We start from the raw sequence: 20,544 nt of genomic DNA, 5'->3' as shown, positions 1-20,544 counted from the left end.
GTCTCAGGAGCTCAGCCCTACGTGGGGACAAGGACGAGCTGGACACGCGACGTGGAGGATCAGCCGTTCTGAAGTGGGGAGACAGCATCATATGTGAGCACGCTCAAGGGCAGGACCTCACGGGGACGGTCACTCCTCTGCTAGTCCCTGGTGATCGCGTCCTGTTTGGTGACGCACTCGCCATAGGGAGAGAGGACACACTGATGGAAAGAGCATGAGCTTTGCCCCCGGGCTGAGCTGGGTGAAGCTCACTTCCATCCTTGGAGTCGTGTGAGGCCAGAGTGCGTGTCCCCCGCAGTAACATGGGGTTGTGGTCCTTACCGCCCAGGATGCCTGACCGCAGTAACGAGGGAATGCTCGGAAAGCACCTGGTGCAACGCTTAGCACGTAGCAGATACTCCACAGAACAGGAAACTACATCAGCCTGATTCTGGTCCTCCAGAGGCTTCCACACCAAGGCAGATGACCTTTACAATTTCAGTGTATGCTAACCACACAGAGCCAGCCAACTGTCTCAGTTTAACCCATGAAGGGCCAAAGGTTTTCAGTGTCTGGGCCTGGGATAAATGCAGGTAATGGGGGCGGACTAGTGGTCCAGGCAAATGGCAGGGCTCCCAGCAGGGGTGCCAAGGACAGCCTGCGCTCAGGGTTGTTTGGGGAGGAGGGGGCACCCCCCGCAGCCACACATGTTGCAGAGATCCCACCCCACCCCCACCCTGGGTGAAGTGTGGGACCCAAAAATGAGGCTGGTAGTAGGGCCTGGAGGTGCTTACATTTCCCGGGGAAGGAAGCAAACCACACGCCAAATGCTATGAGTGGAAAAAGGCGCAGAGCATTACGGAATGGCAGCTCTGGGCGCTTGGCCCCGCCTGGACACCACACTGCCGCCCAGCTGTGGTGCCTGAGGCAAGTCCTCTCCATTCCCAGCCTGTGGTTCCAGAGGAGAGGGAGTCTGAGTTGCAGGGGGAGTAAGACCAGCACCACCTCCTGAGCCCCCAACATTTCAGGTGGTGGCTGCCGAGTGTGCTGGATGGCAACCAACTGAATCAGACCCTCCCAACGGGCGGTGGGAGGGGGCCAGGGAAACAGCTCCAGTAATCCAGCCGGAGGGAGGCAACGACGTGGACTCCCCAAACCAGTCGATGATCAGTGTGCGTCTGCTGAGCCTGGCTCTCTGCCAGGCACTGCTGGGCAGGAAGGGGCTGTGGGGCTCCAAGTCACAGGCAGAGCGCCCACACCCAGGCCCAGAGGGCCCAGGGGGGTCTGGCCCAGGAGGGAGTCTTTGGCGAAGAGCTTTCCTTAGCCAGCCCCATTTCTTCAGGCAGAGTATGCTTTCCAAAAGCGCTTCCACCCATTATTTGATCCCTGTATCTCTCTCATGAACCCGACAGGGCCAGTGCCTTTATCCCTATTTTATCTCAGAGAGGCTAAGGGACTTGCCCAATGTCACACAGCCTTTTGGTGGCAAAGGTAAAGCTAGAAGCCTAAGCTTCTGGTCACATACGTGAAGGCACTTGTTAGGAAGTGTGGCACCCCAGCGCGGTTTCTAGGTAGCTCCAAACGGAGGCTGGGCTGGGACCCTGAGCGCTCCTGCTCTCCCCGCCTGCCTGGGAGTCACTGGACTGCAGGGGGCCGCAGGGGGAGTAGGAAACGCCCCCCAGGAGCGCCATCTGAATTCCAAAGGGCTTTGGAACCTTGGTGAGGGAAGGCCCTTAGGGTAGGAGAGGATATTCTGACAGCCTGGAAACCTCAAATAGCAAAGAGGAGGGTTGCCCAGAAGAGCTTCAGAGGGGACGTGAGCCTCAGTCTGGACCACAAAGTAGCTCTGGAGCCCAGTGCGAGGGAGGGAGGCCCTGGACGGAGGGGTGTGCAGGCATCCCCACATCTCTAAGGCCTCACGCCCCCAGACTTCACTCCTGGGGGCAGCTGTGTGACCTTAAGTGTCTCACTTCCCCTCTTTGGTTCTCAGTCCCCTCATTCATCAGGGTCCTCCTCAGAAATCAGGGTGTGGGATGAACGTGGGATGAGCGTGGCGCTGGCGGACAGGTCTGCTGCGTGCTCGGCCCGGGGAGGTTACCTCCCGGCCTGCCCAGCGCCAACAGCTGCCTTGAGGACCAGACAGTTCGTGCACAGAAAGGGTGCTCGCTGCGTCCCCGGGAGTCTCCGCTCTGGGCCCCAGCCATGTCCTCTGTTCCCCCTGATCGTACGGTCTCCAAACTGCCTGTGATAGAAGAGGGATCCCAACGCAGGACTGACTTCTCAACTGTTCTAGGCCCCCTTTGAATTGGGGGACCCTCGGGCCATCCCAGGAAGCAGGTCTATGTGTCCGTGGATCCACGTGGCTCTGGCCTTCCCAGCGCACAGGGGGCCCAGTGTCTGCCCCGCATGCGGAACTGCAGGCCAAACAGCGCCCAGCCCTGCCCCAGCCCCTGGAGCTGTAGGCCATACCAGGGGCCCACGCCCCGGGCGGGCACAGGGCAGCCCTTGTCTGCGCAGTGCCTGGCACCCCCTCGTTTGCATAGCCACGTGAAGAATGCGAGGGAGCAGGCTGGGGACAAGTCCCTGCAGAGGGGGGCTGGGCTGTGGGGGAGGAAGCCTACGGGTGAGGGTGGGGGGTCGGCAGCCAGACCCTGCTTTCCCCCAGTGCGGTCCAGGAAAGGCAGGTGGGCCACTGGGGATGGAGGGGGCAGCCAGGGGCTGGCCCGAGTAGGAGCAGGATTGTGACATTCCCCCTGCACCCACGCCCGGTGGAGCCCACGGGGCCAAACTGAACGTGAGGGGATTGCTAATGAGCTGGAGGAGAGTTAAATATTCCCCTGCTCCAGAGCGCTGAGCTGGGGTGGGAGAGAGAAGGGGGAGGCGGGGCACTAGGAGGGGCAGCCCGAACCCTAGGAATGTGCAGAGGCCACGGCTCCCAGCTCCTGGCTCCCGGTCAGGCTGTTCTGGAGCTGGGCGCCAGGGCCCGGTGCCTCCAGCCCCAGCAGGAGCTGCTAAGCCAGCCAGCAAGGGGATTAACGGGGCTGAACAGTCTGCCTTCCTTCGGGCGGATGCCAGGAGGTCAGTGCCATCTCCCACCTCCCTGGCCAGGCCCCTTGCTGGCCGGCAGCCAGGTCTGGCCCAGCCTTGAAGGGTCCTTCTTCTGCCCCCCTCAGATCTCAAACAGACCCCACAGTGCATATTCCCTGGCCTGGCCTCCCCTGCTTTTGATACATATGGCCCCCCAGAACCTGGGACTCTCTCTCCCCAACATCCAGCCCAGTCTCTCCACATCTGGCCTCAGAGCCCTCTCCAAAAAGTTCTCCCTGATGTCTAACTTTAGTCTTACCTGCTGCAAAGTAGAATTCCATTTCTTTTCTGTCCTACAGTCAGAGGACAGAAAACCCCAAGGGTCAGGTCAGCCATGCAATAGCAAAATCCATCATCTCGGGGCTGGCGCTTGGGCAGGAATTAGAATTGTAGGGCACTTGCATGGTTCCTAAAGGGGGTTCCCTGGCAGGAAGGCCCTGAGGGCAAGCAGGGTCACTCCTCCCAGCCCCTCCCCTCTCTATCCCTGGGAGGTGGGGCAAGGACACCATGGCCCCGCCCCCCGCCCCCAGGGGGCTGGCAGGAGCTCTGCTGGAGACCCTGCCCTGGCTTAGGCGGCTGCTGTGGGCGGGCCCCTGGCCTTTCCAGCCCCTGGGCCTCCCCCTGCATTCTAGAGCCCAGAGCTGCTGCAGCCGCTGCTGCTGCTGTGGGCCTGCCCCCTCTCCTTCTCAGCCTCTGGCCAGCGCTGCTCCCCCTTCCCCCCACCCAGCAGCTCCTCTCACCTGGCCATGACCCCAGCCCCCCCAGGGACCCTGGCCCAGCCCTGAGCCCTGGAACCTGCAGCCCCCTCCCCTGGGCCATGGCCAACTCAGGCCTCCAGCTCCTGGGCTACTTCCTGGCCCTCGGTGGCTGGGTGGGCATCATCGCCAGCACAGCCCTCCCGCAGTGGAAGCAGTCCTCCTACGCGGGCGACGCCATCATCACGGCCGTGGGCCTCTACGAAGGGCTCTGGATGTCCTGCGCCTCCCAGAGCACCGGGCAGGTGCAGTGCAAGCTCTATGACTCACTGCTCGCCCTGGAAGGTAGGCCTCCCTCCAGCTGGGTGGGGAAGGTGGGATGTGGGGGAAGGCGAGGTCCAGAGCAAGCTTGCCCACAGCCTGCGACCTGCGCTGGGCTCCATTCTCCAGCCCCCTGCCCGCGTGCGCTTTTGAAAATCCAGGCCCACCTGGTGCTCCGTGGAGGGCAGGGGCTCCAGGCTCCGGCAGCCATGGGTCCAGATCCCAGGTCTGCCACTGTCACCTTCAAGGAGTCGCTAACCCTCTCTGTGCTCTAATGTCCTCATCTGTAGAGGGGAGCACTAGGACTTTACAGGACTGTGGAGGGTTCGATGAGATAGATGAGTGCCTGGCCCTCAGGCTCCCCTCCACCTCCCCCCATACTCTGCAGCAGACACACTGTGCACACACACCTTCATGCCAGGCCTGCCACCTAGACAAGCACGCCTCCGTTTGGGTGTTCCAATGCACACACACACACACACACACACACACGCCTGTGCACACAGGTGCTTGGGCACGTAGGTCCCTCTCCTCCTGGCGTGTGCATTTGAACTTGACAAGTTGGCTTGTAAATAGGCACCACCGCAGCTCCGTCCCCGGCTCAGGGCCAACCCACCCAGCCTCTGCCCAGGGCGGCGCAGGCCTGAGCGGGGCAGCTGTCACACGGCCCTCCCCCACGACACCCGGCCAGGCGGGTCATCTGGTCTCCTTCAGCGACCCAGCTCCCCCGAGCTGCCCGCGGCCCAGGACTGACCGCACAGGTGTACGGCTGCCATGGGTGACTCAGAGGGCAGAGGGAAGGTGACCAGGAGCCAAAATGGCTGGGGGGGAAGGTGTCCCTGCCTGAAAGTCAACTTGGGGCTGAGCTGGATGGACCTCAGACACCCTCACTCCCTCCTGCTGAATCTGCAAGGCCCCGGGAGGAACTGAGCCCGCTGCCTGGGAGGGGTGGGCCGGACCCCAAAGGGAGTCCCACCGCCAGAGAGCAGCGGACGAGAGAAGTCCAACTACCCTGGCACCGCACACACCACCTGGAGGAACCTGCAGGGGGAGTGAACGGCGGGTGGTAGAGGTGAAGCTCAGCCCCACACCCTGTCCTCACTGTCCCCTCACACCTGCTGCAGGTGGCTGCCCAGGGGGAGCTTCCGGCCCCTGCCCCAACCCCTTCCCTGCTGCGCTCCTCACACCTGCCCACTTCTCCCAGAGCCTGCTCAGTGCCCCCTGCTCTGCCCAGGTCACATCCAGTCAGCGCGAGCCCTGATGGTGGTGGCCGTGCTCCTGGGCTTTGTGGCCATGGTCCTCAGTGTGGTCGGCATGAAGTGCACTCGGGTTGGAGACAGCAACCCCATCGCCAAGGACCGCATCGCCATCTCTGGGGGTGTCCTCTTCCTCCTGGCAGGTCAGTGTCCCTGGCTCCCTGTCTGCCATCTTGGTCATGGCAGGTGGCCCTGCTCTGGGTGGCCAGCCGGGGGCCAGAGTAGAGCTGAGCGCTCCCTCCTCTGTCCTTAGGCCTCTGCACTTTGACAGCCGTCTCGTGGTATGCCACCCTAGTGACCCAGGAATTCTTCAACCCCAGCACACCCGTCAATGCCAGGTGAGGGCCAGCGCGTGGCTTGGACCACGGAGCTGGGCCTCCCGCTCCGCTGCCTTTGTCCAGCAGGACACGTGGAGGAAGAAACGGGGTGGGGGGAGCCGCAGGTGCTGTCACGGCGAAGCTGTCTGGAGTGGGGGGCCAGGCAGGGTGTGGCTGAGCCCTCTGAAGGGGCCAGAGTCCTGTGGAGGACACCGCAGGAGCTCAGCAACCTGGATCCGGGTTGAAATCCCAGATCTGGGCGCGCTGGCTGTGTGAAGGGCGAGTTCCGGTCAGATGGAGCTGGGACCCAAGGACCCAGCTGACGTGGCTGTGAGGGCTCAGTGAGATGTTGCAGGGCGGGCTCAGCACAATGCCGGGGCCCCGGAGAGCACTCAGTAAAGCCTCGTTGTGACTCCTGCCCAAGGTGACAGGTGCATTGGGCTGGGATATGTAAACTGGACAAGCGGTAAGGCAGATGTGGGGGGGCCTTACAGCCAGAGGGAAGATTTGGTTCCCCATCCTGGGGGGGAAGGCAGCCAACAGTCCTTCCGGCTGTGGCATGCAGCATGGTGGGGAGAGGCTAAGACCGGTAAGGTGCAAAGGTCTGGAGCAGGGCTTGGGGCCCGAGGCTTGCAGTGCAGAGTAGGTTCAGAGATGTTTAGGAGCTAGAAGGGCCAGGACTAGGAAGGCCCAGGGTGTGAGGGCCGGATACGGGGCTCTGTGAAGAGCCTGGGCCCACCTGGCTCCACCGCGCCTCTCAGCTGTGCCCGAGCAGAGAATGGGACAGTCTCAACCCCAGACATCCCAACAGACCTTGGGCCCTGGGCTGGAGGGAGAATGAGAAAAGGTACCCAGGCTATCACAGTCAGGAGGGCCGGCTGGAGAAGGCAGAGGTGGGGCGGGGGAAGAAAAGGAGACCACAGGCACAGCGCTCCTCCCCTGGGGTCGGAGCTCTAGCCACGAAGATCAAGCAAGAGGCAGCTCAACTCAGACGCCAGGCTGGCACTCCTCCCTGTCCCTCCAACACTCCCCGAGGCAGCTGGTACGCGGGCCCGTGATGGGCCTGGGGGACACGGATGAATCCGGCGCTGTCCGCCCTCGGGGCGCTCCGCAGGGAGCCAGGCAAGCCAGGAGGTGCAGGCCACCCAGGAAGAGTCAGCAGGAGGCACAGCAGGAGGGGTCAGGGAAAGCCCCCGGGAGGAGGTGGCCCAAGTGGGCCCTGAAGGCAGAGGAGCGGAGGAAGCGCAGAAGGGGGGACGTTCCAGGAGGGGGCACCTCCAGCAAAGGCACGGAATCGGGGAGCCCCTGGGCACCGCAGAGCGGGAGTGGGGGGTGCGCAGGCTGGCGGCGGCCCCCAGGCGGGGAGTCAGGAGCGCCAGGTGGAGGGCCCGCTGTGCCCCCGAGGACCGCGGGAAGCCCGGGCTGGGGGTTCCGGGCGCCGGAGGGGGACTGAGAGAAAGATGGCAGGGATTGCCCTGCTCCTCCCCACGGGACTCGGCGGCCCTCCCGCACCCCCGCCCCTGGCCGGAGGAGGAAAGGGGCCCGGGTCTGCGCGGAGCAGGCCCACCCTGGGCCTGGGTCCCCTTGGGTGGGGGTGACGGGCTGCGTGGAAGTCAGGAGGAGCGATGGGTCTGCAGCGGAACTTCTCCGAGAGACTGAGGAGGCTTGGGAGGCCCCCAGCCTCAGCTCCCCACCCCCTGCACGCCCCCCGCCCCCACAGGGGGATCCCTGGGGGAGGGCAGGCTTGCAGCCACACCTGAGGCTGTCCTCCCTACCCCTTGCAGGTACGAGTTTGGCTCGGCCCTGTTCGTGGGCTGGACGTCCGCCGGCCTGGCCATGCTGGGGGGCTCCTTCCTCTGCTGCACGTGCCCGGAGCCTGAGAGATCCAACAGCAGCCCGCAGCCTTACCGGCCTGGCCCCTCGGCTGCCGCCCGAGAGTACGTCTGAGCCCGGACTCCGTCGGCCCCTGCAGCACCCTGGGCAGGGCCAGCAGGGCACCCCGTGAACTCCATTAGGGCTCTGAGCAGCTTGTCCCCACACAGGCACCCACCCTGCGCTCTGAGACTCAGACCCAGACACTCAGAGGGAGGCCAGAGGCAGGCCCCAGCCCACGGGTGCACACGCCTGTCCCGCTGCAGGCGTGGACCCGTCTGCACAGCGCACGGGCACCAGCAAGTACGTTTGCCATCCAGGTGCCGGCGCTTTCCCGGGGTGGCTTTTTTACTCCCTGCAGGGCACACGAGTGTCTGCTCTGTGCTGGGCCCCAGGGACACAGCCACAAAGACGGCCCTTGGTGCCCCATGCCCTGGGGTGGCCAGAGCCTTTCCCGTCCCCAGGCTGGCAGGCTCCTCACAGCAACCCCATGCAGGGGGCAGGGCCAGGATGATGAATGTCCCCCTTACACATGAGGAAACAGGTTCAGGGACACCAAGAGGCTTGGCCCCACTGTTCCTGAGTTCAGGTCTCAGGCTCTTCCAGTACGCCCAGCACCCCGCGGACACCCCCACGCATGGCTCGGCCAGCACGCGGCCAGCCCGCCCCCAGGAGTGGGCCCCAGGGAGGGCTGCCGTGGGTGCCCGGGTCTGACTGCGCTGGTCAGGCCCTGCGTCTGGGCCCGCACCCCACAGCCCCTGCCCCACCCTGCTGCTCACCCCACTAACCAGCTCTCCTCTCTTTTGACTTTCAGACCAGTTGTTAAGTTGTCCGCCTCCGCCAAGGGCCCCCTGGGTGTGTAATGTCCAGGTCCCCAATCTGACTCTGTGCCCCCGGCCACACTTACGCTGTGTGTTTGGTATTGTTTGGAAAGAGAAGTGAACATCCAGCTCCAACTGTGGTGTCATTTGATGTGCCCCTGGCATGGCCACGGTGGGTCTTGGCTCGGAGAGGTCAGAGCTGGTCCCTGGGGTCTTTGGGCAGCAAGACGGGGAGACAGACCTGCAGGGTGGGTTACATGGCACATCCGGTGCCGATCGGGGCTCCAGTAACCTCCCTGGCCTGACACTTACCTCAGAGCTGGGGTGAGGGGACACTGGAGGAGCTCACTACATGGAGAGGGACCTTAGGGCCTTTCAGCCACGAAGACTGTCCTGAGCAAGGTTGCAAGCCCCCTAATGCTGCCCCTTCTTCCACATCCGCCCCTCCTCCTCTCCAGTCTGCCGAGGTCCCCCTACATCCCCGCCCTGGAACCAGAGTAGAGAGGGGCAGCCTCAGGCAGAAGGGTGCGGTCCACGCTGGAGGGGCTTTTGGTCTTGAAGTATAGATACTACCTTAGTGTAGAAGGAGGAGACGTCCTCAGAGAGATATAGGGAAGATTAACCCAGATCAGCACCTCCGCTCATGCTCAGGCCTCGCCAGCCCCAAACATCCTCCCTGGCCCCGAGTCTCTGGCCACTGGCTACCCTCTGCCTCCCATCTGGAAAGAGCTGACCATAACTGCCCCCTGCCTTCCTCATGCCCTCCTCAGCCAGCTCTGTCTGGCTTCCTCCAACACCTGCTGGTGACCACAGCTCTCACCAACTCACTGAATCCCAAGGAGGTAGCTGGGCCTTCTCCCCTGAGCGTGGCTCGAGGGAGGTGAGGTCAGACAGGGTGACTGTCATGCACGCTCAGAGGTCAGGGATGGGAGGAGAGGAGCGAGCGGTGGAGCGGCTGTGGGACTATGGGCTCAGGGCCCCGGCCTGGCCGCGGCCGCACGTCCACGGGGCGCCTCAGGAGTGGCCGTTTCCTGCGGCCTGGCCAGCCCCTGGCTCCGGGGGTGGGCGCCTGACCCCGCGGGGGTTTACCAGAGTCTTGCCCCTCGAGTTATGAGTGAGGACTACAGAAGAGTCTCTCTGGGTGCCAGAAGCTATAATGCGGGGAGCTGGTGCCCAGGCTCCACATCCTGCCGGAACTGGCCTGGGGTGGGCCCGGCGTTGAGCTCAGGCACCTCCTGAGGGACTGCGATGTGTGGGCGCCTCTGTGAGGCCTACGGCTCGGGGCCGTTGGGGCCACATTTCTTGCCACTCTGTGGGCCTCTGGGAGGGAGAAAGCCACCTTGGTGAAGAGGTGAGCAGAGGAAAGATGACAGGAAGGCCTGTCTCCGTCTGCCTTTCCTGAGACCAGGCTGCTCCGTGAGGTTCCCACATCCTCCCAATACATATCCACCTTTTTTGCTGAAACAATTTTGAGTTTGACTTCGGTCTCACACAACCAAAAGAGCCCTGACTGACACCACCAAATCTGGAACCTGGAAATTGAGAGTCTGGGTGAGGGCTCCTGTCACGGGCACCAGCTGAGCAGGCGGGGATGTGGGGCCCAGAGGCTCGACCTCTGCGGGTCCTCCAGCACCTCCCTCCCGTCCCCAGCTGGGGATTTGGCAGCCCTTGCAGTCTGGTCACAAAGCGGTTGGCCAGGGCACCGTGTGTATTCTCTTGAGGTTCAGGGTCCACCAGAGGCTTGGGACTTGGTAGGAAAACATGGGGATAGAATGTGCTGGCTGCTCTCCGTGAGTTTCGGGGACAGCGGTGGGTCTGACAGCCACAGGAACAAGCTTCCCGCTGGTCCTTCGTGGAGGGATGCCCTTTCTGCCTCGAACCCGGGACTGGAGAGGTGCAGAGTCAGGCGAGCGCATGTCGCCCCGGGATACGCTAACAGCACAGTGGGCAGCAGGCCATGGGAAGATGTCCGGGGGAAACTAGAGGAGTTCAAGGCTGCAGGGGTTCCGGAAGCCTGATCCTCCACGCCTCTCTTGAAGCAGCTGTTTTCAAATGTCCACATCAAGGTCACCTGGGCTGCCAATGTGCGGCAGGGCCACCTTCCCAGGCCTCCTGACTGCACGGCTGTTTACTGCCCCAGCCGCGGGGCTAGAGGACTGGGCAGAGACCCAGCAAGGGGGTCAAAGGGCACGATCCTCAAGCTTTTGCTGATGTTTATTAACAGAGTTCTCCCAAGAATAAAACTGGCAGCCCATAAAAATACAGTTTGGGGAGGAAAATGCCTGTGTTCTCAGCCAGTGACGAGAAGCATAGCATAGAGGCAGCAATACATACAGAAGGTGCACGGCAACAGAAGGTGCTCAGCCTAGGGAGTGAGCCTGGGGCCGTGGAGGAGGCTACCAGGGGACCCACCCAATGCCTGCCTCGGAGAATATGGATGTGCACTGAGTAGTACATGGTGTCCAGGAGTGATGCTTTTGTGTTGTATGTATGTATTGTTAATTCTGTGTGATAATGACACCGTGGTCTGTTTGGGTTTTTTTTTTTTTAATCCCTATCTGTTAAGAGGTGCACCCTGAAATGATAGAAGGCTGGATTTGCTTTAAAATGCTCTAAGAACAAAACGGTCAGGGGCAAGGGAAGTTTGGTAAATGCCAGTGATATTTAGGGGTTCACTCTGTTCTCTTCGTTTGTGTGTAGGTTTGCAAATGAAAAAAAATAAAAAGTTAAAAATGCCTGTAAGTTTTGCAATGTAGCCACCCCTCACTGACCACTGAGACAGAGGTGATGAGCGCTCTAGAGACTCCTGCTACCTGGAAACTTGGTAGAAACACAGACTCTCAGGCTCCAACCCACACCAGGTAACACAGGCTCGGCATTTTAAGGAGCTCTCCAGGTGACTGGAGCACACACAAGTTTGGGGAACGCTGATCTAGGCTAGGGAGGGAAGAGCTGTGTGGTGCGTTGTCTTCCTCCATCACCTGAATACCGGATGCAATGAAAGCAGCTCAATGTATGATTTCGTCTAGAGTTGGCAAGATTATAGGGGGCCACGGCTAAACCTGATCCAGGCAAAACTGGAAATGAAGACAATGCCCAAAGCAGTCCTTCCCGACTTTCTCTCCTCATAGAGCACATAAAAATAATATTTGGCTCAATTTATGAGCACATTACAGGCAATTTTATTCTTGACAATGCTCCTGTTCAAAACAACTAAAAACGTTGGGGAAAGGGTGAAGAATTCTTTACAGGGCATCAAGGGAAAGGGCTGACACGATGCTATGGACTCTCCAAGTCAACACTCAAGAAGCACTCCCTTTCATCCACACGGAGGCCCACGTGGTGACCACAAAACTGAGTCGTCCATGGCTGCCAGGATCAAAGCTGAGTTACATATAAGGGGATTGAACAAATAAGTAAAATATCAAAGGTACTGGGAGCCAGGCTTTCCACTGCCAGAGGATAGATTTACAAAGATGAAATGGGGAAGATTCAAATAAATCCTGTGGTGTTGGATTGGAATTATAGGTATGTGGATGAACACCTGGCTTTTAATATATTTAGATGAATACTGAAGTAGCTATAGTTGTGTATGTGTACGTACGTGTGTGTGATATACATACATCCATATATGTAGGAGTTCTACCTCCTAGAAAAGCCTAGAAGCAATGATAACCCAGTGGCAAGAAGATACCTTGATTTCTGAATACCATTCTCCATTAACAGGTACCAGGGCTCCGTGGAGAAATGGTTGATCTGAGGGCTGGGGTAAGGAAATAATAAGCCTGGAGCATCCTGATATTCCAGAAAGTAAGAAAGTGCTCGAGGAATAATGGAGACACATCTAAAGGATACAGAAACCAGATTAAAGAGATTCCCATTTGCTTTATCTGGGACAGTCTGAGTATCAAAATAAATAATGATAGTAATGGATTCTAATTCAGTGAATAAAAATAAGAATCTGTTAGTCCCTACTGATACAAAAATTAAATAGATGGGGGAGAAAAAAAGCTCTACAGTAAAATGGCAACTAATATAATTTATTAACTGGTAAGTATAAAATATTTAACTTGACAGTGGTGAAACATTGCAGACATATCTTAATCAAGTGACAAAAGTTAACACGATCAGCATCAGGGCAAGTCAAAATTGTGTGTCCCTTGATATAATGCACTGAAAAGAACACAGCATCATTTCTGCGACATTCCTGCTAAAGGTGTACAAACTGAAACGACTTATGACAAGACAAACAAATCCAAATGGAGGTTATTCTACAAAGTAACTGCCTGCACTCTTCAAAACTGTCCACATTACGAAAGACAAGAAAAGACTGACAAGACTGAAGAGATATTACAGCTAAATGCCATGAGTGATCCTTGATTGGATCCTGGACCTATAAAAGATGTTCTTGGGACAACCAGTGACAATTGAATAGTGTCTATGGTTTAGATGGGCAGTACCACTTTAAAGTTAATTTCCTGAATTTGATAGTTTCCTGTAGTCTTGTAGGACAGTGTCCTTATATTTCAGGAAATACACACTGAAGTACTAAGAGGGTAATGAGGCATCAGAAAAAAATATGCATAGGGCGCCTGGGTGGCTCAGTTGGTTGGGCGGCTGCCTTCGGCTCAGGTCATGATCCTGGAGTCCCTGGATCGAGTCCCGCATCGGGCTCCCTGCTCGGCAGCGAGCTTGCTTCTTCCTCTGACCCTCCCCTCTCTCATGTGCTCGCGCTCTCTCTCTCTCTCTCATTCTGTCTCAAATAAATAAATAAAATCTTTAAAAAAAAAAAATATGCATAGATAAACATGAAGAGTTACAAGGCAAATATCTGCAGTATAATATTAATCGGACAAAAAATATATATATTAATCGGGCAACCTAAGTGAAGGGCAGACTGGAGTTCTTTGAACCATGCTTGCAACTTTTCTCTGAAGTTTGAAATTATTTCAAGATAGAGGGTTTTTTTGTTGTTGTTTTTTAAAGTCTAAGTGAAAGCTAGAACACAGAGACACTGATTTTCTCAGAAGGCACTTGAAACCCCAGCCAAACATAGATGCAGATGCCTCCCAATATGGCAGTGGAGAGAAAGCTTTGGACTCATCTTTGGTGAACCCAAGGAGAATTCTTTGTTTCACCATCATTTTTAAAAGATGTTTTTGCTGGGTATAGAATTCTGGGTTGACTCTCATCCTTTCAGTACGTTATAGATATCATCCCCGTGTCTTCTAGCTTACATAATAATTTAAACAAAAAGCCTGCTTAACTCTTTTTTTTGTTGTTGTTGTTCCTTTGTTTTCTCTCAGTTGTTTTCCAGATTTTCTCCATCTTTGGTTTTCAGAAGTTTGAATATGAAGTGCCTGGGTATGTTTTTTTTTTTCTTCTTTTCTTTCTGTGTGTTTATTTTCCTTGGGGGTGTTCTGAACTTCCTGGATCTGTGGTTTGTTATCTTATATTGATTTTGGAAAAATTTTAGCTGTTATTCTTTTCAAATGCTTCTTCTGCCATATTTCCTGTCTTCATCTGCTACTTCAATTACATGCCTGATATTGCGGCACAGCTCTTAAATATTCTGCTCTGTTTTATTGTTCCCATGTTTTTCTGTTTCAATTGGGTTTCTACTGACCTGCCATCAAGCTCATGAATTCTTTCCTCTGCTGTGTCCTTTGATATGCACATCGAAGCATCTTCTCATTTCTGATAGTGGGCTGCTTCTACCTTGTGCTCAATCTAGACCTGGAATCCAGGGGGTTTGGGTGTACCTCAGCATTCAACACTCCCTGCATGCCTGCACCTCAGAGGGACTCCCTCTCCAAACTCTTGCCCTTTCCCCAGCAGTAGCTTGCCATTGTTTAGGATGCAAGGCTCATGTTGGCGGCAGGAGAGTTTTTTTTTAAAGATTTATTTATTTGAGAGAGTGAGAATGAGAGAGAGAGAGAGTACATGACGGGGGGAGGGTTAGAGGGAGAAGCAGGCTCCTCGCTGAGCAGGGAGCCCGATGTGGGACTCGATCCAGGGACTCCAGGATCATGACCTGAGCCGAAGGCAGTCGCTTAACCAACTGAGCCACCCAGGCGCGCCAGGAGAGTTTTTCTCCTTTCCTCTACTCCAGCCTTAGTTGTAGACAGGTCCTGTGCACCTGAGCCTCAGTGGTAGGGCTTTGTCCTCCCCACATAGTCTCTGACCTTTTAAACCTTGTGAGTTTCCTGCCCTCCCACCAGGCAGCAAATTTCTGTTTTGTTATCAGTGCAAGATCCTGGTGCTGAAAGGGTTTGCTTCTTCCCGCTAGTGGCCAGCAGCATTTCCCTCTACTCAACTCAGAAGTAGGCAACCTTTGTTTGGGACTTAGTTCTTTCCTTTTCATTGCTTTTTTTTTTTTTGAAAGATTTTATTTATTTGACAGAGAGAGACACAGCGAGAGAGGGAACACAAGCAGAGGGAGTGGGAGAGGGAGAAGCAGGCTCCCCGCCGAGTGGGGAGCCCAATGCGGGGCTCGATCCCAGGACCCTGAGATCCAAATTAACAAAAGAATTATTAGATGTTTTAAAATATTTACCAGAGTTGGTGTAAAATTCTATCACCTCATTTTTTAAAGTTTAAACTTTTTAAAAAAATTATTTATTTATTTATTTATTTATTTATTTTGATAATCTCTACACCCAATGTGGGGCTTCAACTCACGACCCCAAGATCAAGAGTCACATGCTCCACCAACTAAGCCAGCCAGGAGTCCCTAAAAATTTTTAATTAATTTATTTTTAAAAAAGACTTTATTTGAGAGATAGAGTGAGAGAGAGCGAGAGAGCACAGCAGGGGGAGTGGCAGAGGGAGAGGGAGAAGCAGACTCCCTGATGAGCAGGGAGCCTGATGTGGGACTCGATCCCACGACCCTGAGATCACGACCCCAGCTGAAGGCAGACGTTTAACTGACTGAGCCACCCAGGTGCCCCCAAGTTTTTAATTTAAATATGCATTCCAAAAATTATCCAATAAGCACATGAACCTTGTTATATGATATTTTTACAAAAATGGAAAAGACGTTATACAAATGACAAAGCCTCATAAAATGGCCTTTAAGTATCAGTTGTTTCTACTAGTTTTTCTTCCTTGGACATCTAACTTCTTTTTCTATAAAACTGACAATCACTGCAAGACCCTAAAATGTTTTGTTTCCAATGTACTCTTTCTTTCTTACATCTTAATTCAATATCTTCCCCATCATTTTTTCCCCAATTTTTTTAATGTGGTAAAATACACATAAAATTGGGGCACCTGGGTGGCTCAGATGGTTAGGCAACTGCCTTCAGCTCAGGTCATGATCTCAGTGTCCTGGGATCAAGTCCTGCATCGGTCTCCCTGCTCAGTGGGGAGGCTGCTTCTCACTCTGCCTTCCGCTCCCCCTGCTTGTGCTCTTTCTCTCTCAAATGAATAAAGTTAAAAAAAAAAAAAATACACATAAAACCTACCATCTTAATTACCACTTCAAAGCACACAGTTCAGTGACATTAAGTACATCAATATTGCTGTGCAACCATCACTACCATTCATCTCCAAAATTCTTTCCTTCTTACAAAACTGAAACTCTATATCCATTAAATGATAACTCCCCATTTCTGCCATTCTATTCTCTGCCTCTAGTTTGACTAATCTAAGTACCTCACATAAGTGGAATCATATAGAACTTATTTTTGTGATTTTCCAGATATTGGATTTTTGGTTTATGGTTTTTTCTTTAGCACTTTATTTTTTAAGATTTTGTTTATTTATTTGTCAGAGAGAGAGAGTGAGAACAAGCAGGGGTAGAGGTAGAGGGAGAAGCAGGCTCCCCATCATTTCAGTTTACAATGTTCACAACTATTATCTCAGTTGATCCTTACAATATTCCTGTAATAGTAACAGCCAACATTTATTGAGCACTAACCAAATGTCAGGTCTTACCTAATCCTCACAAGAACTTCAAGAAATAATTTGTTATCTCTAAAGATATAAAAGGCTCATTCTGAGGCTCTTCCCATGCACTTGGATTTGGCAGTTTGAAGGTGGGATCCAAGAAAATCTGTTCATTTTCTTGTGGATGGTCCCTACATCTTACTTTAAGAGCTACTTCAAAGTTCAGTACTGACTTTTATGTGGTAGCTCCATACCAAGGCTCTGGAAGGTCAAGTTTCATTGACAGAACTCCAACTCAGGTTTTCTGACTCCAAACTACTTTCCCTCCTGGTGTCTCAAATGATTTATGAAAATTACATTTTATGCACATGATAAAATGAGGACTTTTGTCGAAGCTTACCCTAAAGCTGTCTTCTTGGTTGGCTCCTTTTTCCCTCCTACAAACATGTCTCATCCTAAAAAACCCTTCCCTCCAATTTATCTATCTTTAGAGTGACCAGAACGTCCATGTTGCCCAGGGTAGTCCTTTCAGCCCAGTATAACTGATAACCACATCCCTTCACTCCCTAGAGCATCCTATTTGGCTAATATGTAAATTACATGGTCACACTAACAAACCTGCCCTTCCAGAGGCAGCCTTCACTTTCTTCATCCCATTTCAACGTATTTTTTGACCTCTTGCTCTACTCTTTTAGCCCTGCTGCAGATGCTGGGATACAGCAGCAGTGAACAAAACAAAAATCTCAAACACTAAGAGTAACAAGGACGTACAGGATTAGCAGATGAGGATATGCACTGAAAAAAGTCCAGCAGGTACGGAGGTTGGGAGATCTGGCCATGGGGAGGGGCTGCTATTTTAAACAGTGGTCAGGGAAGGCCTCCCTAGTTAAAGACTTGAAAGAACTGAGAGAGATAGCCATTGGTTTAACTGGGGAAACTGTCTTCCCATCAAGAGGGAAAAGCCTTGAGACTGGGGTGTGTCTGGAAAAGGCAGCTTCTGAGGTTGGAGTAAAGCAGGGGTAGAGCAGAGGAAATGGGAGACAGGTGGGTACATTGTGAAGCTTCCTGTAGGAAGCAGGCTTCTGCTCCAGTGAGACTGGAAGCCTCTGGAGGCTTCTGCTTAAGTGACCCTGGCTGCTATATTGAAAACGGACTACAGCAGAGAGATGGAGGTGGAAAGTAGGTAGCAGGGAGTTCATCTAGGAGACTGATAATCCGGGTGAGATGCGGAGGCCTAGACCCATGCTGGGGGAGGTGGTGAGAAGTGGTCAGGCTCTGTTTCAAAGGCAGAATCAACAGGATTTGTAGACTCATTGGATGTGGAGTGTGAGAAAAAAAGATGAAGTCAGGATGGACTCTCAGGGTTGTGGCTGGGACCTAGAAGGCTGGGCTGGCTGTTACTGGGATGGGAGGCTGTGGGAGCATCAGCCCTTCAACCTGCTTCTGCTGCAGCCCGGGGTCCACCCACCGTTTCCACTGCTGCTCTTGCTAGTAGTCCCCTTGTTGCTGAGCCCAGTGGACACTTGCCCACCTTAACCTTCTTGGGCTTCTTGGTTTTGATGCCAAATGAATAATTTCCTATTTTGTGCTCTAGGATTGTGATGCCCTCCCTTTCTTTTTACATCTCTTTCTGGCCATCACTTTTATATCCTTGGTCTTGTTCCAAAAGTGACGCTCCTTGACTGATAGGATTTCATCCATGACCACAGCTTTCAAAAAGCCACCCGAGTGTCAAGCAGTCACCTCAGCTTACACCTCACTCCTTAGTTCCAAATCTGCTTCCCAAATAGATTCCCCATAGGCACCTCAAACACCAGACATTTCAAATGGAAAAAAACCCATCCCCTTGTGCATTCTCTATTCCAGCAAATGGCACCACCTGCGTCAGTGTCCTGCAATCATGCTGGATTTTCTCCTCTTCCTCATCCCCACATCCAGGTAGTCACATAGCTCAGCCAGCTCCCTTCCTGAAAACATCTCAAATTTGACCTTCTTCCCAACTGCCAGATCTAGGATACAGGTTTCATCATTTAACTGGACTTCTGCAACAGTGTCCACATTGGTCACTTCTTTTCTGGTCAAACTGGTTCCCCGGCCCCCCCCCCGAGTATTATTTCTAAAATGAAAATCATTTTACTTAAAGATAATCCAGGTTCCCTATCAGCTCCTCAGCACAGAGGAATTAAAGCGCAGGAGGGTGGTAGAGCTAGCTGCCTAAGCCTAGAAGAGGTGCTAAAACATCACCTGGATGGCTCAGTTGGTTAGCTGACTGCCTTCGGCTCAGGTCATGATCCTGGAGTCCTGGGATCGAGTCCCGCATCGGGCTCCCTGCTCAGCTGGGAGTCTGCTTCTCCCTCTGACCCTCCCCCCTCTCATGCTCTCTCTTTCAAAAAAAAATTTTTTTTTTTTAAGATTTTATTTATTTGACAGAAACACAGTGAGAAAGGAAACACAAGCAGGGGGAGCGGGAGAGGGAGAAGCAAGCTTCCTGCAGAGCAGGGAGCCCGATGCAGGGCTCCATCCCAGGACCCTGGGACCATGACCTGAGCCGAAGGCAGAGGCTTAATGACTGAGCCCCCCAGGTGCCCCTCAAATAAATAAAATCTTAAAAAAAAATGTGAATATGGTGCAATTTAACAGTCTACTCACTTTAATTATTTGTAGCTTTATAAACAGGCGGCCAGACTGAAGGTATATAAACAAGCCCTCCTCTACCTGTAGTACCACTCAGAGAAGGGAGAGGCTGAGTTCCTAATCTGATTGCTCTTTCCCCAGCCACAAGTCAACCTAACCCCTCTAAGTGTCAGATTAACCCTTCCACTAGCAGAACCTCAGCACTAAGCCTGTCCTGTGTGACACTTTCTGGTTAAACTGTCCCTACCAGATGTTCAATCTCCCCCCGCCCGGTCAGCAATTCGCTCTCTCCAACTCCACAAATCTGACCCATGTTTGCTCCCTGTCCAAATCTTCCACTGTGCCATCTGGAACTCTGTGCCCAGCCTCTTCTGCGAACATTTGCATTCACTTTCTTACTCGGCCTCTAGGACAGACTTGCCTGGGAGCCCTTTCAGAGGCTTTTCTTCCCTAACACCAGAAGCAGCAGGGTTCCTGGTGGTGGTCTAAGTTTCCTCTAGATCACACTACTGCCACTTCTAAACTATTTTCCTCCTTCGTAAGCCCTCAAAAATTCAACCTTCCGAGGCGCCTGGGTGGCTCGGTCGTTAAGCGTCTGCCTTCAGCTCAGGTCATGATCCCAGGGTCCTGGGATCGAGCCCCGCATCGGGCTCCCTGCTCGGCGGGAAACCTGCTTCTCCCTCTCCCACTCCCCCTGCTTGTGTTCCCTCTCTCGCTGTCAAAGTCTTTAAAAAAAAAAAAGCTCAACCTTCTTTGAAGCCCATGCTTTTAGACTAAATGCATTATCTAAGCAGGCTTTCTTGAAGATTTTTAACTCCAGAATCACCAGCACCAGCTTCTCATGCCCACTACTTCTACCATCACTTGCAGCAATTTTAACACACAGAAATCCTTTGAACAGCCTGGTCTATTTTTGACATTTTCACTTCCAATGTTTTCTTCCTTCTCCCATCTTCCACTCACATGACCATCACACCCAAAAACTTTGTCATTACCAGTCACTGCACATCTCAAGGTTAAGCATGTCTAGGTGCACCACACTTCACCTTCTTCTAGCCCCCTTAAATCAATACTTCTACTCCAAGTAAATGTGGAACGCACCAACTCCACTCAGCAGAGAATGTTACGCTCGTACTGGCTTTGGCTGATCAGGATCCATCTCTGGGTGGGGACGGGGGAGAGGATGCTGGGAACATTACTGTTAACGGTAACTTTGCGCCCACTTTATTTATTTATTTTTAAAGATTTTATTTATTTGACAGAGAGAGACATAGTGAGAGAGGGAACACAAGCAGGTAGAGTAGGAGAGGGAGAAGCAGGCTTCCCCGCGGAGCAGGGGGCCCGATGTGGGGCTCGATCCCAGAACCCTGGGATCACGACCTGAGCCGAAGGCAGACGCTTAACGACTGAGCCACCCAGGCGTCCCTGCGCCCACTTTTAATACCTTTGCACTTTTCTTCTGTTGAATTCAGCCGCCGAAGTCCTGGTTAAACCCAGTGCTCTACTTCCTGGCAATTTTATTTCCCTGGTACATTTGTTTTCCCATTCTCCAAGACAACTATTTTACATTTTAAGTACTCTCTATACCCAACGTGGGGCTCAAACTCCCAACCCAAGATCGAGTCGCACGCTCCACTAAGCCAGCCAGACGCCCCTACATTTTTCTTTCATC

General features: G+C 53.9%; 1 protein-coding gene across 2 annotated transcripts; it reads left to right on the top strand.

Moving 5' to 3' along the window:
• The first annotated feature begins 3,790 nt into the window (after positions 1-3,790).
• CLDN19 (claudin 19) lies at positions 3,791-8,390 on the top strand. 2 transcript variants are annotated; one of them, XM_021683781.1, is made up of 5 exons: positions 3,791-4,106; positions 5,317-5,481; positions 5,592-5,676; positions 7,440-7,592; positions 8,342-8,390. In XM_021683781.1, the coding sequence occupies exons 1-5, from the start codon at positions 3,884-3,886 to the stop codon at positions 8,388-8,390; spliced, it is 675 nt and encodes a 224-aa protein (XP_021539456.1). In that variant the 5' UTR covers positions 3,791-3,883. The 2 variants fall into 2 exon arrangements, with proteins under 2 accessions (XP_021539456.1, XP_021539457.1); XM_021683782.1 differs by lacking the exon at positions 8,342-8,390 and having other exon boundaries at positions 7,440-7,602.
• Positions 8,391-20,544: the final 12,154 nt, after the last annotated feature.

Source organism: Neomonachus schauinslandi, chromosome 4 (assembly GCF_002201575.2).
Source record: "Neomonachus schauinslandi chromosome 4, ASM220157v2, whole genome shotgun sequence".
Lineage (NCBI taxonomy): Eukaryota > Metazoa > Chordata > Mammalia > Carnivora > Phocidae > Neomonachus > Neomonachus schauinslandi.
This window is presented reverse-complemented; position numbering and strand designations above follow the sequence as displayed.

Coding starts and splice junctions, on each gene's coding strand:
- CLDN19 (XM_021683781.1), top strand. CDS start 3,884: ATGGCCAACTCAGGCCTCCAGCTCCTGGGCTACTTCCTGGCCCTCGGT. Junction 5,482..5,591: donor TGTCCTCTTCCTCCTGGCAG/GTCAGTGTCCCT, acceptor CTCTGTCCTTAG/GCCTCTGCACTTTGACAGCC. Junction 7,593..8,341: donor CCCTCGGCTGCCGCCCGAGA/GTACGTCTGAGC, acceptor TTTGACTTTCAG/ACCAGTTGTTAAGTTGTCCG.